General features: G+C 42.7%; 1 protein-coding gene across 4 annotated transcripts in view; it reads left to right on the forward strand.

Moving 5' to 3' along the window:
* nebl (nebulette) overlaps positions 1 to 17,197 on the forward strand; it is a 110,631-nt gene extending 93,434 nt beyond the window's left edge. Inside the window, exons 58-69 of one of the 4 annotated variants that reach the window (XM_047349945.1) lie at positions 430 to 546; positions 636 to 746; positions 1,529 to 1,633; positions 3,233 to 3,337; positions 3,428 to 3,532; positions 4,666 to 4,758; positions 8,334 to 8,426; positions 9,217 to 9,321; positions 9,632 to 9,809; positions 11,149 to 11,241; positions 13,022 to 13,161; positions 14,192 to 17,197. In XM_047349945.1, coding sequence (XP_047205901.1) covers positions 430 to 546; positions 636 to 746; positions 1,529 to 1,633; positions 3,233 to 3,337; positions 3,428 to 3,532; positions 4,666 to 4,758; positions 8,334 to 8,426; positions 9,217 to 9,321; positions 9,632 to 9,809; positions 11,149 to 11,241; positions 13,022 to 13,161; positions 14,192 to 14,368 — 1,422 coding nt within the window. In that variant the 3' untranslated portion in view covers positions 14,369 to 17,197. Of the gene's footprint in view, positions 1 to 429; positions 547 to 635; positions 747 to 1,528; positions 1,634 to 3,232; positions 3,338 to 3,427; positions 3,533 to 4,665; positions 4,759 to 8,333; positions 8,427 to 9,216; positions 9,443 to 9,631; positions 9,810 to 11,148; positions 11,242 to 13,021; positions 13,162 to 14,191 lie in introns of those variants that run through there. The other 3 variants (XR_007035758.1, XM_047349946.1, XM_047349947.1) reach the window with 3 other exon arrangements.
* The last annotated feature ends 264 nt before the right edge of the window (positions 17,198 to 17,461 follow it).

The raw sequence follows: 17,461 nt of genomic DNA on the forward strand, positions 1-17,461 counted from the left end.
TACTTCAATAAAGGCAAAGTTTTTATTAGATTGAATTTTGGAGGTGATTCCATAGTAACATGAATTTATTAATTACTTTGGTAAATAATGTTTAAAGGATTTCAAATGTTTCTATATTTACTGAAAAATTCAACATCAAGTCATTTTATTTATATATTTAATTAAAAATTTAAATTAAGTCTAATTTAAATCCAGTTATATAAAATTATCATGGGTCAAACTCAGCTCAGATCTGACCAATTTATTCCAGTATAATCGGATGTTCAGATTCTGTTTTTAATGCAGATGGCTAAAAATTGATCTATCTAATTAAACTCAGCCAACTGCATTGAGTTTACAGCAACTCTCAAATAACATCTATTTACCTTTTCCTTTGTTCTCTCAAGTCATGCTTGAACTTATTAATCAGCCATTCTTGTCTCTTTGCAGAAGGCGTACAAGAAGGACCTGGAACAGGAAGTGAAGGGGCGGGGCTTATCTGGTGTTGGTCTGGAGGAAACGCCTGAGCTTCTGAGGGTTAAAAAAGCCAATCAGATTCTGAACCAGGTGAGACCAACTTCAGAAACAAAACCTGATTTACAAATGAAAAAATAGATCTGGGTTTCACTGCAGGGGTATCGTTTGTGGTTCTGCAGAAGGAATACCGCCGGGATCTGGAGACGGAGATCATGGGAAAAGGCATGGAGCTGAGCGCAGATGTCCTGGAGATACAGAGAGCCAAGAGAGCTTCAGAGATCCAGAGCCAGGTATCCGGGTCCAGATTAACGCCCAGCAGGTGGTTCAGAACTGTGTGCATTAAATTACATATTAAACTAACTTCAAAGTTTGCCAGAGTAAATGTTAATTAAAACTTAACTGAAGTTTTCTAAATGTAATACCTGTGGCATCTACACAGACAGCTAAACATCTCACTGCTTCTTCTGGAGAGTCTTAAAGTTAATTCAGTAGAAACGTTGCTCGTTGTTTTATTTCTGAGGTTGCGGTCAAACAAAGGAGATCTAAGGTGATTATTTCTCTCATTCAGAAGAGGATGCACACATGAAGTTATGTCTTTGTTTTTGTTAAGAGCCTCCATAGCAACCGAGTCAATTAGGCTACAATCTAAAGCAATCCACACCAAGCAAATGCAAGACTGGTGACTAAGGACATGCAGGAGGCTGGAGACCCACCTGGTTTCCATGTTATGGGAGCAGTGGAGAGGGAGCGATACAAATATAGAATATAACAATATAGCAAGGGGTAATTAACAGCCTATTTATTTGGATTTACACTATGGGCAGAGTTATTCAGTTCTAAATTGCTTTTCTTTCCCAAACTTATGACCAAATTAAGTAAATATTCAGTCTAAATTTAAAATGTGAAAAGAAAAGTAAGATCTGGCATGTTGCTTTCTAAATTAGTTTTTATTTTCTGCTGTATTGTCCTCCTGACCAAGCCTGATGTAAATACAGAACTGTGATTTAGGTGTAGCATGGCGGCCTTGCTGTTCATCGTGTTATTTTACTCTATATGTGTTTATGTGCTGCAGAGATCCTACAAACAGATGGAGCAGCTGAGGGAAAACTCATACGGGACGCTCACCGACACTCCTGAGCTGCTGCACGCCTCCTACCTCAAAGACATCTACAGCCAGGTTGGTCATCAAACCTACAGGGGTTGGACAATGAAACTGAAACACCTGTCATTTTAGTGTGGGAGGTTTCATGGCTAAATTGGACCAGCCTGGTAGCCAGTCTTCATTGATTGTACATTGCACCAGTAAGAGCAGAGTGTGAAGGTTCAATTAGCAGGGTAAGAGCACAGTTTTGCTCAAAATATTGAAATGCACACAATATTATGGGTGACATACCAGAGTTCAAAAGAGGACAAATTATTGGTGCCCGTCTTGCTGGCGCATCTGTGACCAAGACAGCAAGTCTTTGTGATGTATCAAGAGCCACGGTATCCAGGGTAATGTCAGCATACCACCAAGAAGGATGAACCACATCCAACAGGATTAACTGTGGACGCAAGAGGAAGCTGTCTGAAAGGGATGTTCTGGTGATAACCCGGATTATATCCAAAAAACATAAAACCACGGCTGCCCAAATCACAGCAGAATTAAATGTTCACCTCAACTCTCCTGTTTCCACCAGAACTGTCCGTCAGGAGCTCCACAGAGTCTATATACACGGCCGGGCTGCTATAGCCAAACCTTTGGTCACTCATGCCAATGCCAAACATTGGTTTCAATGGTGCAAGGAGCGCAAATCTTGGGCTGTGGACAATGTGAAACATGTATTGTTCTCTGATGAGTCCACCTTTACTGTTTTCCCAACATCCAGGAGAGTTACGGTGTGGAGAAGCCCCAAAGAAGCGTACCACCCAGACTGTCGCATGCCCAGAGTGAAGCATGGGGGTGGATCAGTGATGGTTTGGGCTGCCATATCATGGCATTCCCTTGGCCCAATACTTGTGCTAGATGGGCGCGTCACTACCAAGGACTACCGGACCATTCTTGAGGACCATGTACATCCAATGATTCAAACATTGTATCCTGAAGGTGGTGCAGTGTATCAGGATGACAATGCACCAATACACACAGCAAGACTGGTGAAAGATTGGTTTGATGAACATGAAAGTGAAGTTGAACATCTCCCATGGCCTGCACAGTCACCAGATCTAAATATTATTGAGCCACTTTGGGGTGTTTTGGAGGAGCGAGTCAGGAAACGTTTTCCTCCACCAGTATCACGTAGTGACCTGGCCACTATCCTGCAAGAAGAATGGCTTAAAATCCCTCTGACCACTGTGCAGGACTTGTATATGTCATTCCCAGGATGAATTGATGCTGTATTGGCCACAAAAGGAGGCCCTACACCATACTAATAAATTATTGTGGTCTAAAACCAGGTGTTTCGGTTTCATTGTCCAACCCCTGTACTTCTTCTTCAGCTGCCTACGTCCTGTAGGGGGCGCCACCTTTCTCTCTGTCCCTTGCTGTAGTTCTGATTCTGACCATGTTTGTTCTAGCCTCCCAAAAATCCAAATATCCTGATCTTGGAAGGTTTCTCTTTCACTTCTACATTTCTCCTTTCACATCTTGCTCTGAACAGGTTGACTCCAGGTACTTAAATTCATCCACTTTCAGATGTTCTCCTCCATGCAGCCGCACCATTCCACCTTCATCCCTACTGCTTCAGTAACAAACATATACTCTCCCTTGATAACTTTAGTCTGTGTGTTTCTGTAGAAGAAGTACAAGGATGAGGCGGAGCAGCTGAAGGGCCGGTACAGCCTGGTTTCAGAAACCCCAGAGATGAAGAGGGTCCGAGCCAACCAGAGACACATCAGTTCTGTGAGAGACGAGATCTGACAGCTTTAAAGCACCTTTTCCAGTCTCATTTGGACCCAAGCATTTCTAACACAGCTCTCTGCCGCCATCTAGCTGCGATACTGCTGGGACTCCAAGGTGACGAGAGGCCTGATGGCGTCGGTCACAGAGACGCCCGAGATCTTCTTCGCCAGGGAGAACGCCAAGAAGTTCAGTGATGTACGTTCACCCACAGCGAGGTTTCAGAAAGATCTTTAAACTTTAAGAGGCTGAGAAAATGTCTTCTTTCATGCGTTTTTATTACAGTTAATCATGCTTAGAACTGCAGACATGGCCTGGTGGTCCACGCAACACAAGCAAATCAACACTTTTACTGCAAAAAACAGACAGAGACAAATGACAGAGAAATGCACTGTAAAAAGTTACAAATTATTTTAATGAACCAACACATTAAACTGGGAACCCCCCAGAAATAAATCTGTTTAGATGTATTTTTCTTTTACATTAAAAGCTTTTTAAATCATGCTTTCCAACTGATTTTTAATATTAAGTTTTTACTTTGCTAATTTCAGCATTTATTTATTTGCAGATTATCAGTTTCTTGAGTATGTTTAAATTTTTTGGTTGTTGTGATAAATCTTTGCAGTTTGGTTGTTTCTTTGCATGTTTTCTCACATCTGATCAAGTTTCCCGAATTAACTTGTTCTTTTTGAACACGGCTTATTTTTTATGGACATAAATTAGCAAAACGTAGACTGTAGCCTATTATAAAGTAGGGCTGAAACAATTACTCGGATTAATTGTGATTCATCAATTATTGAAATAATCAACAACTGATTTAATAATCTAATAATGGTTAACTGGAGTATACAGACTCTGAAACATGCCATTTGCTGAAAGAACAATCCACTCAGAGCAGTAAATGAGGCCAAAACTGTACAGAAAATCTATACATTTTGCATTTAAGATGAAAAACCTTCGTTGTCTGTAAATATGGTCTATCCAGAACTGTTCAAGCGGCCTAGCTTTAGTTTATCTGGTTCAAATTCTGTAAAAAATCTCCTATTAAGCACCTTTTGCTCTCCAATTATTAGGATGTCAATCGAAAAAATAGTGGACAGATCAATCGATTAGCAAAATAACCGTTAGTTGCAGCCCTGTTATAAAGTAATATAAAGCTAAACATCTGAAAGACCAAAGAAATTTTGGGCTAGATCACTTTAAAAGATTAAAGAAGAGTCTGGGGGTTTGAAGATAAAATATCCTGAAATAAGGACTGGATCAGGACTTTTAAGTTGTTTTTGTCATTTAAGTCTGTGTGCAGCAGCTGGCTAACATCAGGTTCTGTTTAGGTCCAGTACAGAGAGGAAGTGGGTCACGGCACTCCAGTCATGGACACACCTGAGATGGAGCGAGTCCGGCGCAACCAGGAAAACATCAGCTCTGTGAGTAGAACAGAAAGAGAAATATTTATTATTATTGTTTTCACAGGGGGAAATTCAGACTTTCAGCTGCAAAGAAAAGACAAATAAAAATATCCAGAAACTCACAAAGAGAAAAACTATTTAAAAAAATCTAAAAGTAAGAAAAGGCTTTACAGCATGGGAAGAATTTACAACATAAGTAACAGTACTATGTAGCTATTTAAACATGGTATAGAAATAGATAGATAGTCCTGCTGGCCCCCTTTAGCCAAGACCTACAGCATCTGCTGGGGCGGTTTGAAGCGGCTGGGATGAAGATCAGCTCCTCCAAGTCCGAGGCCATGGTTCTCGACTGGAAAAGGGTGGCTTGTCCTCTTCAGGTTGGAGGGGAGTTCCTGCCTCAAGTGGAGGAGTTTAAGTATCTCGGGGTCTTGTTCATGAGTGAGAGAAGAATGGAGCGGGAGATCGACAGACGGATCGGTGCGCCTGCCGCAGTAATGGGGGCGCTGTGCCGGTCCATTGTGGTGAAGAGAGAGCTGAGGCGAAAAGCAAAGCTCTCAATTTACTGGTCGGTCTACGTTCCTACCCTCACCTATGGCCATGAACTTTGGGTCATGACCGAAAGAACGAGATCCCGGATACAAGCGGCTGAAATGAGTTTCCTCTGTAGGGTGGCCGGGCACTCCCTTAGAGATAGGGTGAGGAGCTCGGCCATCCGGGAGGGGCTCGGAGTAGAGCCGCTGCTCCTCCACATCGAGAGGAGCCAGTTGAGGTGGCTCGGGCATCTATACCGGATGCCTCCTGGACGCCTTCCTCGGGAGGTGTTCCAGGCACGTCCCACCGGGAGGAGGCCCAGGGGACGACCCAGGACACGCTGGAGGGACTATGTCTCTCAGCTGGCCTGGGAACGCCTTGGGCTCCACCCGGAGGAGCTGGAGGAGGTATCTGGGGAGAGGGACGTCTGGGCGTCTCTGCTGAGTCTGCTGCCCCCGCGACCCGGTCCCGGATAAGTGGAAGACGACGCGTACGAGTAGAAATAGATAGAAAGAGCCTGATGATCATGAAGGTTTGATTTGATTCAAACCTGACAGACATGATGTTTCTGGATCAGATTCGTCAGACAGTAAAGTGGAAAATAAATCTTACTAAAAGCCTGAAAGATGTAAGACAACAAGTTTAATGGTAGCTTTCTGTGCTCTGAATGGTCAGGATGTTGTTGACACTGTAAAACATCTGTGTGAGTTATTCATTGGTAAGGTCTGCCTGGGTTCCTGGAAACAGGATCTCCTCAGTCTCTCCAGTCAGTGACAGGAAGGACACGTAGATGGTGTCAAAGTCTGGGTGAGGATCACTTGGACAGCATTTCTTTTTCTTAGATTATAGATCCAACACCTAATGAACCTGCTATCGCCACCTAGTGGACTATATCAAACTATCGACCATTTAGTCAAACGCTACAAAGGGCTGACCAAGTAATACTACAGTACATCAGAAAACAGATCTACCACGTTCAAAAGGACGATTTATACCATGAAAAACTTTAACTGGAGTTAAAGGAAGAAAATAATAAACTGTGTCCCAATCCGGATGCTTAACGGTTCCGGCTGTTTTCAGCCGTCGGTTCCGGCCGTTTTCAGCCGTCCGTTCCGGCCGTTTTCAGCCGTGGGTTCTGGCCGTTTTCAGCCGTCGGTTCCGGCCGTTTTCAGCCGTCGGTTCCGGCCGTTTTCAGCCGTCCGTTCCGGCCGTTTTCAGCCGTCCGTTCCGGCTCTTTTCACCCATCCGTTCCGGCTCTTTTCACCCGTCCGTTTCGGCTCTTTTCACCCGTCAGTTCCGGCTGTTTTCAGTCGTCGGTTCCGGCTGTTTTCATTCGTCGGTTCCGGCTGTTTTCAGTCGTCCGTTCCGGCCGTTTTCAGCCGTCCGTTCCGGCTCTTTTCACCCATCCGTTCCGGCTCTTTTCACCCGTCCGTTTCGGCTCTTTTCACCCGTCAGTTCCGGCTGTTTTCAGTCGTCGGTTCCGGCTGTTTTCATTCGTCGGTTCCGGCCGTTTTCAGCCGTCCGTTCCGGCCGTTTTCAGCCGTCCGTTCCGGCTCTTTTCACCCATCCGTTCCGGCTGTTTTCACCCGTCCGTTTCGGCTCTTTTCACCCGTCAGTTCCGGCTGTTTTCAGTCGTCGGTTCCGGCTGTTTTCATTCGTCGGTTCCGGCTGTTTTCAGTCGTCCGTTCCGGCTGTTTTCAGTCGTCCGTTCCGACTGTTTTCAGTCGTCCGTTCCGACTGTTTTCAGCCGTCCGTTCCGGCTGTTTTCAACCCTCAGTTCCGGCTGTTTTCAGTCCTCGGTTCCGGCTGTTTTCAGTCGTCGGTTCCGGCTGTTTTCAGCCGTCGGTTCCGGCTGTTTTCAGCCGTCGGTTCCGGCTGTTTTCAGCCGTCGGTTCGGGCTGTTTTCAGCCGTCGGTTCCGGCTGTTTTCAGCCCTCGGTTCCGGCTGTTTTCAGCCGTCGGTTCCGGCTGTTTTCAGTCGTCGGTTCCGGCTGTTTTCAGTCGTCAGTTCCGGCTGTTTTCAGCCGTCAGTTCCGGCTTTTTTCATTCGTCGGTTCCGGCTGTTTTCAGCCGTCGGTTCCGGCTGTTTTCAGTAGTCGGTTCCAGCTGTTTTCAGTCGTCAGTTCCGGCTGTTTTCAGCCGTCGGTTCCGGCTGTTTTCAGTAGTCGGTTCCGGCTGTTTTCATTCGTCGGTTCTGGCTGTTTTCAGCCGTCGGTTCCGGCTGTTTTCAGTAGTCGGTTCCGGCTGTTTTCATTCGTCGGTTCTGGCTGTTTTCAGTCGTCCGTTCCGGCTGTTTTCAGCCGTCCGTTCCGGCTGTTTTCAACCCTCAGTTCCGGCTGTTTTCAGTCGTCGGTTCCGGCTGTTTTCAGCCGTCGGTTCCGGCTGTTTTCAGCCGTCAGTTCCGGCTGTTTTCAGTCGTCCGTTCCGACTGTTTTCAGTCGTCCGTTCCGACTGTTTTCAGCCGTCCGTTCCAGCTGTTTTCAACCCTCAGTTCCGGCTGTTTTCAGTCGTCGGTTCCGGCTGTTTTCAGCCGTCGGTTCCGGCTGTTTTCAGCCGTCGGTTCCGGCTGTTTTCAGCCGTCGGTTCCGGCTGTTTTCAGCCCTCGGTTCCGGCTGTTTTCAGCCGTCGGTTCCGGCTGTTTTCAGTCGTCGGTTCCGGCTGTTTTCAGTCGTCCGTTCCGGCTGTTTTCAGCCGTCAGTTCCGGCTTTTTTCATTCGTCGGTTCCGGCTGTTTTCAGCCGTCGGTTCCGGCTGTTTTCAGTAGTCGGTTCCAGCTGTTTTCAGTCGTCAGTTCCGGCTGTTTTCACTGACCAGGCAGTGATCATTCCTTCCCGGTGCTGTTAATAAATGCTTTCATTTTGAATTGTTCATGAGAGGAAGTCTCGGTTGGTACCTTTTAGTGCAGCATGGGTTGCTCGTAAAAAAAGTTGTTCAGATTTGTTCTGATTCAGATGTGCACTAATGTGAGGTTCTGACTGTCAGCAGGATATTTTGGTACCAGGTAGAAGCTCTGTGCCTGAACAGAACTCTGTTTAATTTAATTTCCTGTCTGACTTCCTGCCAGGTGAAATACAAGCAGACCCCAGCCAAGGCCACCAGTGTGGGTGTGACTCCAGAGGTGGAGCGGGTCAAACAGAACCAGGAGAACATCAGCTCGGCAAGACGCAAACACACATCTGTAGACACACATTTGTGTAGTTTTAGGTTTTTTGAGAAGCACCGATGGCCTCATAGGTCATTTCTGCCTGTGGAGCTTCTTCCATCGGGCCGGGTCCAGTACTGATTTGATTTCTGTTTCTATAGCCAGTGACCAGCCCCATGTTGCCACAGAACCAAGAACTGCCTCTGGGCCAGATCTTAGGACCATGCATGTCATATGAAGAGGGCCAGTTCATCTAAAGCTGGTTTATTTAGTTGGAGAAGTTAAATTAGCAGCTTTCTGTCTCTTGTCTTCCTGCAGTTTTCACGCGATGCGTCTCAGTTAGGGCTGGTCAGTGCTAGCATCCATCATCGTTTACAGTCGCTAATTTCAGTGAATTACAAACACGGTTGGTTCTTCTTCTGTTTGCAGCAACATTTTAAACAGAAACATCAGTCAGCATCCAGCAGAGCATTCACAAACCCCACCTGTTCATAAATCACACTCCTACTGAGACATTTGAAACCTGTCTGCTCTGAGATGCACATCCAGACGAATGCAGAAATGCCTGGATTGCTGCTGAAAATGTCTCCTAATGTAAGCGCTGTGATGACAGGGCTCCATGTTGGTTCTCAGGCTGTGGAAAACCAAACTGATTCTTACCTGTTTAACAAAACCAGCATTAGCTTTTCACCACAGGAACTGCTTTAACCAAATAAGGGAAATACCTGAATCATAATGACCTTTGAACTGCTCTAACAAAGCTGTGTGTTCCTCAGTAACATCGTATAAACGTGTCTTTGAACAGGTGAAGTACCAGCGCGGCCTGCAGGAGCTGAGGGGGCGGAGCTGCACCGAGCTAGACACGCCCGAGTACAGGCGGGTCAGGAGGACCCAAGACTCGGTCTCCATGGTAGCTTCCTGGTTGCCATGGTTCACAGCTGGGCGAAGCTAACATGAGTGATGTGCCACAGAGGGTGGGGCTGCTGCACAGATACTAACCCCCACCTGCAGGGAACGAAGACACCACAGCAGTGTGTTTCAATAAGTGGCTCAATGAGGCGGAGGAGAGTGTGTTAGTTAATGCACTTTAATGGCTGGGTTTTATCTGCTCACTGACCAAATGCACCCTGAGCTGTGTGTGTGTGTGTGTGTGTGTGTGTTTTCTGTGGGAACTCCTCATTGTCTTCATCAGGTCACGTCTCTCTGTTTTTCTTCTTCAGGCCAAGTATCACGAGGACTTTGAGCGGACCCGCGGCCGAGGCTTCACGCCAGGATTGGATGATCCCAGCATGGAGCGCTACCAGAGAGCCAATCAGATGATGGGGGAGGCGGCTTACAGCAAAGGGATCCACCCCCAGGGTGTGGAGATGGACAGGCGGCCAGGAGGCATCATCGTAGGTCAGTGAAAAACGCTGAAGGAGCACGTTGTTGTGTGTAAGGAATGAATTCAGGGGGTTCATTTCAACTGAGACTTCTGGAAGGAAGTTTGTGTTTTCCTCAACCCTTTGAGCTCGTTCCTCCTCTCCTGTTTTCCATTTACTCCTGCTCCTATTGACCTCTCCTCCTCAGTTTGTCTGAACTTCAGGTTTTAATCCAGGATTTGATTGGCCTTCAACTTTCTCAGTCAGACAAAGTTTTATGGTCCATCTCTGGTTTTTGTGAAGCTTTGATCCACCTACACCCATTTTAGCCAATACTGATTTCTCTTTAAGAACAGTAATTACCAGGATTCAAATAGTTTTCTAGTCTTCTGGTCTTTAAACACATCACTACCACTACATAATGGACCTTTAGTGATGGGAAAAAAAGATTTTTGAAGGTTTCTGTCCAGCATGTCAAGCTGAAAATCATCTGATTCCAGTCACCAGCCAATCACTCGGTGCAGCTGCAGCAAACAGCTGCAGAAACACGGCATCCAGACCAGATAACAAGATACTTTCAAGGAGTTTCACAACATTTAAAGTCCCAAAAGTAATTTTACCTTCTACTCAACATATTTTCCTACACTATACGTTTTTTCCTACAGGTAAAATGATACCGATGAGTTCACATCATTCTACATCTACACCTTTAAAATGTTTTGTACATAAAATCATTTGTATGGTTTTTTCCTCCATCTAACCTCGGGTCCTGGTTCTACAGTGTTTCAGGGTTTTAGGGACGCAGGAGAAGATTTCCTCTCACGTGTTTTTATCTGTGATCCGATCTGAGCCTCTTTTCACCGTTTTGCGACTCAAGCAGAAGTTTTTAGTAAATCCAACCAGCAGTTTGTTCACCTGGACAGTTTTTTCCAGACCTCAGCTTGTTTCTTCATGTTGATGGATATTTCTGAACTGCTTCCAGAACCGATGGGATGCATCATTGAACTTACAAGCTGGAGAATCGTTCCTTACCGAGATCATATTTCATTTTTTATTGCATTTTAGTAATTTGTTTGTTTGTGGTTCTTCTGCACAGATTTTCCTCAGACTGCTGCTGAGCTCAGTCTGCTTCTTATAATTAAGACATCATCTAAATATATTAGAAATAAAGGATCTGTTTTCAGGATCATTCAGCATAAATCATTTTTCTTTGCGTTTGTTTTACTACTTTATTATTTCTGTTCAACAGAGAAAACTCAAAAATAACTCAGACTGTGTTTTATTTCACAGTTTAAGGCTTTTCTTATACAGGTGAAGACTGTTGGACTCTTGCGGTTTGTGGGCTGAACTCTCTTTTTTTGTCCTCCTCTCTGAAGACCTGAAGGTGTGGAGGACAGATCCAGGCTCCATCTTTGATTTTGACCCTCTGGAAGACAACATTCAATCCAAAAGTCTCCGCAGGATGTCGGGTAGATCACCTGAGACGTTCGTAATTAGACAAGACTGCAAGTGGCTGCAGGAGAATCTATTTTACAGCAAATGATAGAACAATTAAAACCACTTATTTTAGTTAACATGCAGAGCAGCTGATTTAGTTTCTTATTCACCAACTCATCAACCTGCTAACTTGTTCACAAATTAGACTTCAAGGTGCACACAACTTATTTTACAGACAATGTTTTCCTCTTTATTATTCAGTGTGAAGTTATCTGCATGGCTGTTGGTTTTCGTTTCTTCATTTTAATTTTAAAGATGAAAAACATTTCAATGCAGTTTACAGAACAACAGCAAAAACATGACATACATGGAACGCCAATGTTTTCTAAATTAAATCTAAATAAAAATAAATGAAACATTATGAAATAAGTATCAATAAATAATAGATCATGATTTAATGTGACCAGCTGTTTTTTTTATTTCCAAATAATACATAAACGTCAGCTTTTAAATTACATTTCATAATGTTTCATTTATTTATTACATTTTGAACACTTTGACGTTCCGTTTGATGAAATTGGGGGAAAAAGAACAAAATAATTTAAACAAGGATTGTAAAATAAATAGTTTGGTTTGAAAAAATATTTGAACAAGAAATACTCAAAACCTAAAAAAGAAAAGCTTAATGTTAGGATTGTGAAAATGGAGTCAGACGGTTATTAGATCCTAGCAGAACAACTGGTCTGCTAGGATCTAATAACCTTAAAAACAAGTTTCTAAACGTCGTTTTGGGACAAAATGTTTCTGTTTCCAATTATTTAAAATTCACTGACAGATTCTTGTTGTGTTGTACAGAGATTTACAGCAATGAAACCATCCGCAACCCATAACAAGACAATGAAAATTGCATACTTAGAAAAAAAAATGATATATATATATATATATGAATAATATGAAATATAAAATGGAGTGGGGGGTATGAATAATAGGCTTTTAAACAGGAATAACTGATGATAAAGAGAATATAGAGAAATAGAGTTGAAAATGAACGATAGCTTTAAATTCTGTAGATAACATAAAAAATCCTAAAGTTACAAATGAAATTTGAAGTACATCATATTCCACAAATTAAAGGGTGCTGTTGATTATGGGAATATAATTATCAATATCAACAGTAATCTAAAGTTTTCTCTGGGCAGGGCTGAAAAGCCAGAAGAAGAATGTCTTTGGACTGGGAACTCTGGTCCGTTTAGGTCTGAACATGAACAGATTAGCCTCAGTTTAAATGAATAGTTTAGGTTTTATATTAATGGAAGAAACTGAACTATTCATGTGAAAGCTGACCGTTCCAGTACCATTCGGGTCTAATAGTCATCTGCAGAAAAATTTTTCTCATAATAATCCGACTAACAGCTGTTCTCTAAATTATTTAATCTAATGAGCTTTTCTTTCTTTCCATTTTCTTTTTGCCTTGTGCTGCCATCTGGTGGCGGCTGCCTGTCAGAGCGTACAGGCCGCAGGCTGAGCAGACAGCACTCCCAGCAGTCTGCCAGCTCTCTGACCTCTGACCTTTGGGACTGCAGCGGCACCAGCACTCCTGGTATCTCTTGTTTCTGATTCCCAGCAGCGTGAACCTGATTTCTGACATATAAGCTGTGTGTTCTCCTCAGACTAACTCACCTCCTTCTTGCAGGTTTGTGCATGCAGCTCACTGAGTTTACCTCACGCCGATCCCTGGATTTACTCAGAGGACAGTAATACACGGCTGCAGGCTGCTGACTTCCCTTGTGTGTTTCTGTGTTTGTCTCACAGCTCCTGTCCTGCCCGGAGCGTACCACCATCATCATCAGGGCCTCCAGATGCAGCAGCATCAGCAGTACCACGGCTACATGCATCAGACCAGCATGTCGTCCGTCAGATCCGTCACATCACCGCCCCAATCTGCCACATCGGTACGCTCCTGAACAGCATTGATCGCACTAATAGTTTCTGATAGAGAAAACAGATACAGCGTTTTACAAAAGTATTCACACCCCTTGAATTATTTAGCTTTTAATAAATTTATTAAAAACAAATTACAGACCAACACAAAGTAGAACACAATTGTGAGGTGGATAGAAATGTATTTCAACATGTTTTACAAATAAGAATCTAAAAAGGGAAGCAACCCTTTACTCTAAAACCTCTAAATAAAATCCAGAGCTGCCAGCTGCCTTTAGCTGGCAGCTAATCTGTAGAGTCCAGCTGTGTCCAATTTAATCTCAGATTAAATGCAGATGTTCTGTTTCTGGCCTTAGAGGTTTGTTAGAGAACATTAGAGAACAACCAGCAACCAAGGAACACAGCAGACAGGTCAGGGAGAAGGTTCTGGTTCAGCTTAAAGCAAGGTTAGGTTCTAAAACAAAATCTCAAGCTCTGAACATCTCCCAGAGTTCTGTTCAACCCATCATCTGAACATGGAGAGAGGATGGTCCCCCTTCAGACCTACCAAGACATGGACGTCCACCTAAACTGACAGGCTGGACGAGGTGAACATTAATCAGCCAAGAGGACCATGGTAGCTCTGGGGCAGCTGCAGCGATCTGCAGCTCAGGTGGGAGCGTTTGTTGACAGGAAATGTAGTCATTCTATAAATCTGGCCGTTCTGGAAGACTGGTAAGATGTTAAAAGAATGCCATAAGAAATAAAAATAGAATTTTGTAGTCCAACTCTAACATCTACAGCAACCCTAATGACACCACCCAGCAGCAGCAGCTCTGCAGACAAAGGTGGTTCTAGAAGCTATGGAATCAGGGGGACTGAATGCAAATGCAGACCAAACTTTTCAGTTTTATTATGAAACAGTTTGGAAACCTGGTATCATTTTCCCTCCATGTCACAATTGTGCAATAATCACCTGAAATCCTTGTAAAACACAGTGAAGTTAGTGGTTGCTGTGCAACAAACTCTGTTTTTATTTCTGCTGCTCTGTGTTGATCTCAGCGTGTTTACCGAGCGCTGTACGACTACGCGGCTCAGGACCACGACGAGGTGTCCTTCAGGGACGGAGACGTCATCATCAACGCCCAGCCCATCGATGAAGGCTGGATGTACGGCACCGTGCAGAGAACCGGCAAGTCCGGTATGCTGCCTGCAAACTACGTGGAGTGTTGCAACTGAAGAGGAAGAGGGAGGAGGAGGAGGAGATGTCCTGCAGGGGTGAAAACTTTCAGCAAAAATGCGCTCTCAGTGTTTTTAAAACAGATGATGGTGATGTTCTTTACATTTCAGGACTCTTTTCTTTTCCAACACCTGAATAAATGACGTCCACAAGTTCTCAGCTGATGCTGCGGGTTAGAAACCCAGAGTCACATTAAGTCATCAAAGCCACACGAAGGAGGTTCTTTCATTTTCTGGCCCGGTTCATTTAGGAAGGGTAGGATTTGGTTCATTTAAAAAGAGTCTGTCTGAGAAGATGAGGCTCTAATCAACCAGAGGAGAGATAGATTTAGGGTTGGTAAAAAGAGCTCAAACTGAGGAAGCTCAAACAGTCCAGGTTTCAGGTAAAGGTTCTGAGATATTTTGAATTTTATGTCTGTTTTTTGTTGTTTTTTTCACTGCTGCAGACCTGAACTCAACAGACAGACCATCCTGTTCACACAAATACACGCAGAACTAATTCTGATGCTTTTCTTTGTTTTACAATGTTTTCTCACACACAGAGAGAAATTAACCAGAACTTTTTCATTAAGATCCAAACTGGTTCTGAACAAAAGGTTCACGTCCTGGTTGGATCCACTGAAGCTGCTGTCATCAGAGGAGATTTATCTCAAGCCACATTCTCACCAACATTAGATTATTTCATTACAATTACTCTCATTTTACAACTAATTTAAATAATACGAATAATTAATAGTAGTTCATTTAAAAGTTTGCATGTTTATTGGCTTATTTTTTACAAATTTTATGAATAATATTTTTAAAATAACCCAAAGAAACAGCATTGCACAGAAGCTCGTGTTCTCACTGAAATGAACACGTTTCACACTGAGTTTTATATAAAGATTTTAAGCTAAAATAAGTTAGAATGGCTCAAATTTAAATCATTTTGCAACTTAATGTTAATGTTTGTTTTCATTAATATATCATTTAATTTTACTCCACACTTATTGGCACCTGTCATAAAGATGTCTTCAAATAAATGTATCTTTTATTGAAGTAACATAAATATGTCACAAAAAGGCCTGTTTCTCTTAGTCTTCAAAATGGGAAAGACAAGAGAGTATGCTACTAAAGGAAGGCAGATGTTTGGTGATCTTCATGGAACGACTACAAGGTCAGATCTTCTTGCCTTAAGCTGCTCCTAACAAATAAAACCTGTGGATAAAACCCAAGAACTCTGGACCATCTGGGGAGATTAGAGATGTTAGAGGAGAAGACAACATGCTATCAAAAACAAGGTGTTGACAGCAGGGGTGCCAACAATTGTGCCACAAATGATTTAGTTAAAAACAATTACTTCTTAATACGAGATTCTTGCCCTTTTGAGTGAATTTTGATGCATTAAAGGTTGGATATTTCTGAATATGTCAGTGAGGTCACGGTGCTGCAGTGAAGATGGATTTATTAGAAAAGTTTTTCTACATCTTTGAAACGGGAGCCGAGAAAAGCTGAGGGCGCCGCAACAATCATTCATCACTGTCTTCAGATCATGTTTGTTGTAGTTAAACTAGTTCTTAATTAAAGCCTGGGTGGTTTTACAGTGTAGTTAACTAGCATCATGGTTTAGTTTGAGTCCCTATTAACAAAACATGGGGGATCAACCAACCATGATCCAACTACTTCCTTCAGAGGAAAACAGGCACCAGATGCTGCGTTTTCCTCTGTTTGGTCCAGAAATAGTCTGAAGACTTGTTTTAATACAGATTCAACAGAATCCGTGAGGCTTTGTTTCTCTTAATGACACACAGGCAACCTGAATATGCAATATTTTGGTTATTTGCTAGTGAGGAATAAAATGAGCCATAATGAAGCATTTCAGGTGGATCAGTGTTAGATGAAGTCACAACCAATAAAACTCGGGTCCTGATGACCTTCATGGAGTTTCTGGGGTAAAGCTGAGATTTTTTGTTCATTTGGAGATTTTTCAACTTCACCCACAAAACAATAAACAGAATTTAACAGCGAGAGATTATGGAGCAGAAATAGAAAAAACACTGAAGTTTTAGCATTTAAAACCAAGAGGTTTTCACTGTCAGCTGTTGTTAAGAAACAAAAAGAAAAAAGATTTTAAAAATTCCAGTCGTTCTTTTTTGATTTATTTTATTCTTTGAGATGATTTGAACAGAGGAATGAGTGAAGCAGGTTTATTCTGAGGTAGGTTAATCATTTATATTTTGGGTCATTTCTTTGTTGAACGTTTCTACAGAGATGGAAAAAGTCTCGGTTTCAGTCACAAACAGCCACATTAACCTCTGGGATTCACAAACATTTTAATGTGCAGATATTGAAATGTCCCAGTGTGTTGGTTTGGACTGAAAGCTGCCCAGACTGTGTGAGAACATCAAGCGTTTCTGTACATCTCACAATTTTTCACTCCTAATTTTAGACATAAATATTTTAATTTGTCGCCAACAAGTCGTATTTGTAGGGATTTGTTGTCTTGCTGTGATGAATGCATCCAATCATGTCCTGAATTAAAGCATCACTCTAGCTGGAGAGCATTGATAATGTGTGATTTTCTGGAAAATAGCAGTGTTTGGATATGATTTGCTGAATATATCTGTGTTATTTTTGGAAGAGGCACTTGAAGGTTTTTCTTGTTTCTGCCTTGAGGATTTTTGGGCTTCTTATGCCTTCTCTGTATTATTAGTTTGTCATCAATAGTCTGTATGTTAACCCAGGTTATAGTCAATTTATTTAGATTTTATTTGGACTGATCAATCACTCTGTTCCAGTTTTTATAATAACTGTTCCATGTGAGAGAAATAAAATCAAATAAAAAATTAACAGTGATCTTCTTCAGAGGTGTTTACTTTCTGGCTTTTTGGTATAAAACTCTGCAGCCCAAGACTCCGTGATTTCCACTTCTTACTGATAAAAGGTATAAGATTGACATTTTGATCAGAAAACGTGGCGTTGGGGTATAAATTAGATGAGCTTCACCCAGATTCATAAATGGCAAATGACACAAAGTAGTGTTGGTTTGGTCTGTAAACCTTAAACTGGGGGAGTGACTACAGCAGATTCCAGAAACAACCTCTGAGATATCTG

This window comes from Girardinichthys multiradiatus, chromosome 21 (genome assembly GCF_021462225.1).
Source record: "Girardinichthys multiradiatus isolate DD_20200921_A chromosome 21, DD_fGirMul_XY1, whole genome shotgun sequence".
NCBI lineage: Eukaryota > Metazoa > Chordata > Actinopteri > Cyprinodontiformes > Goodeidae > Girardinichthys > Girardinichthys multiradiatus.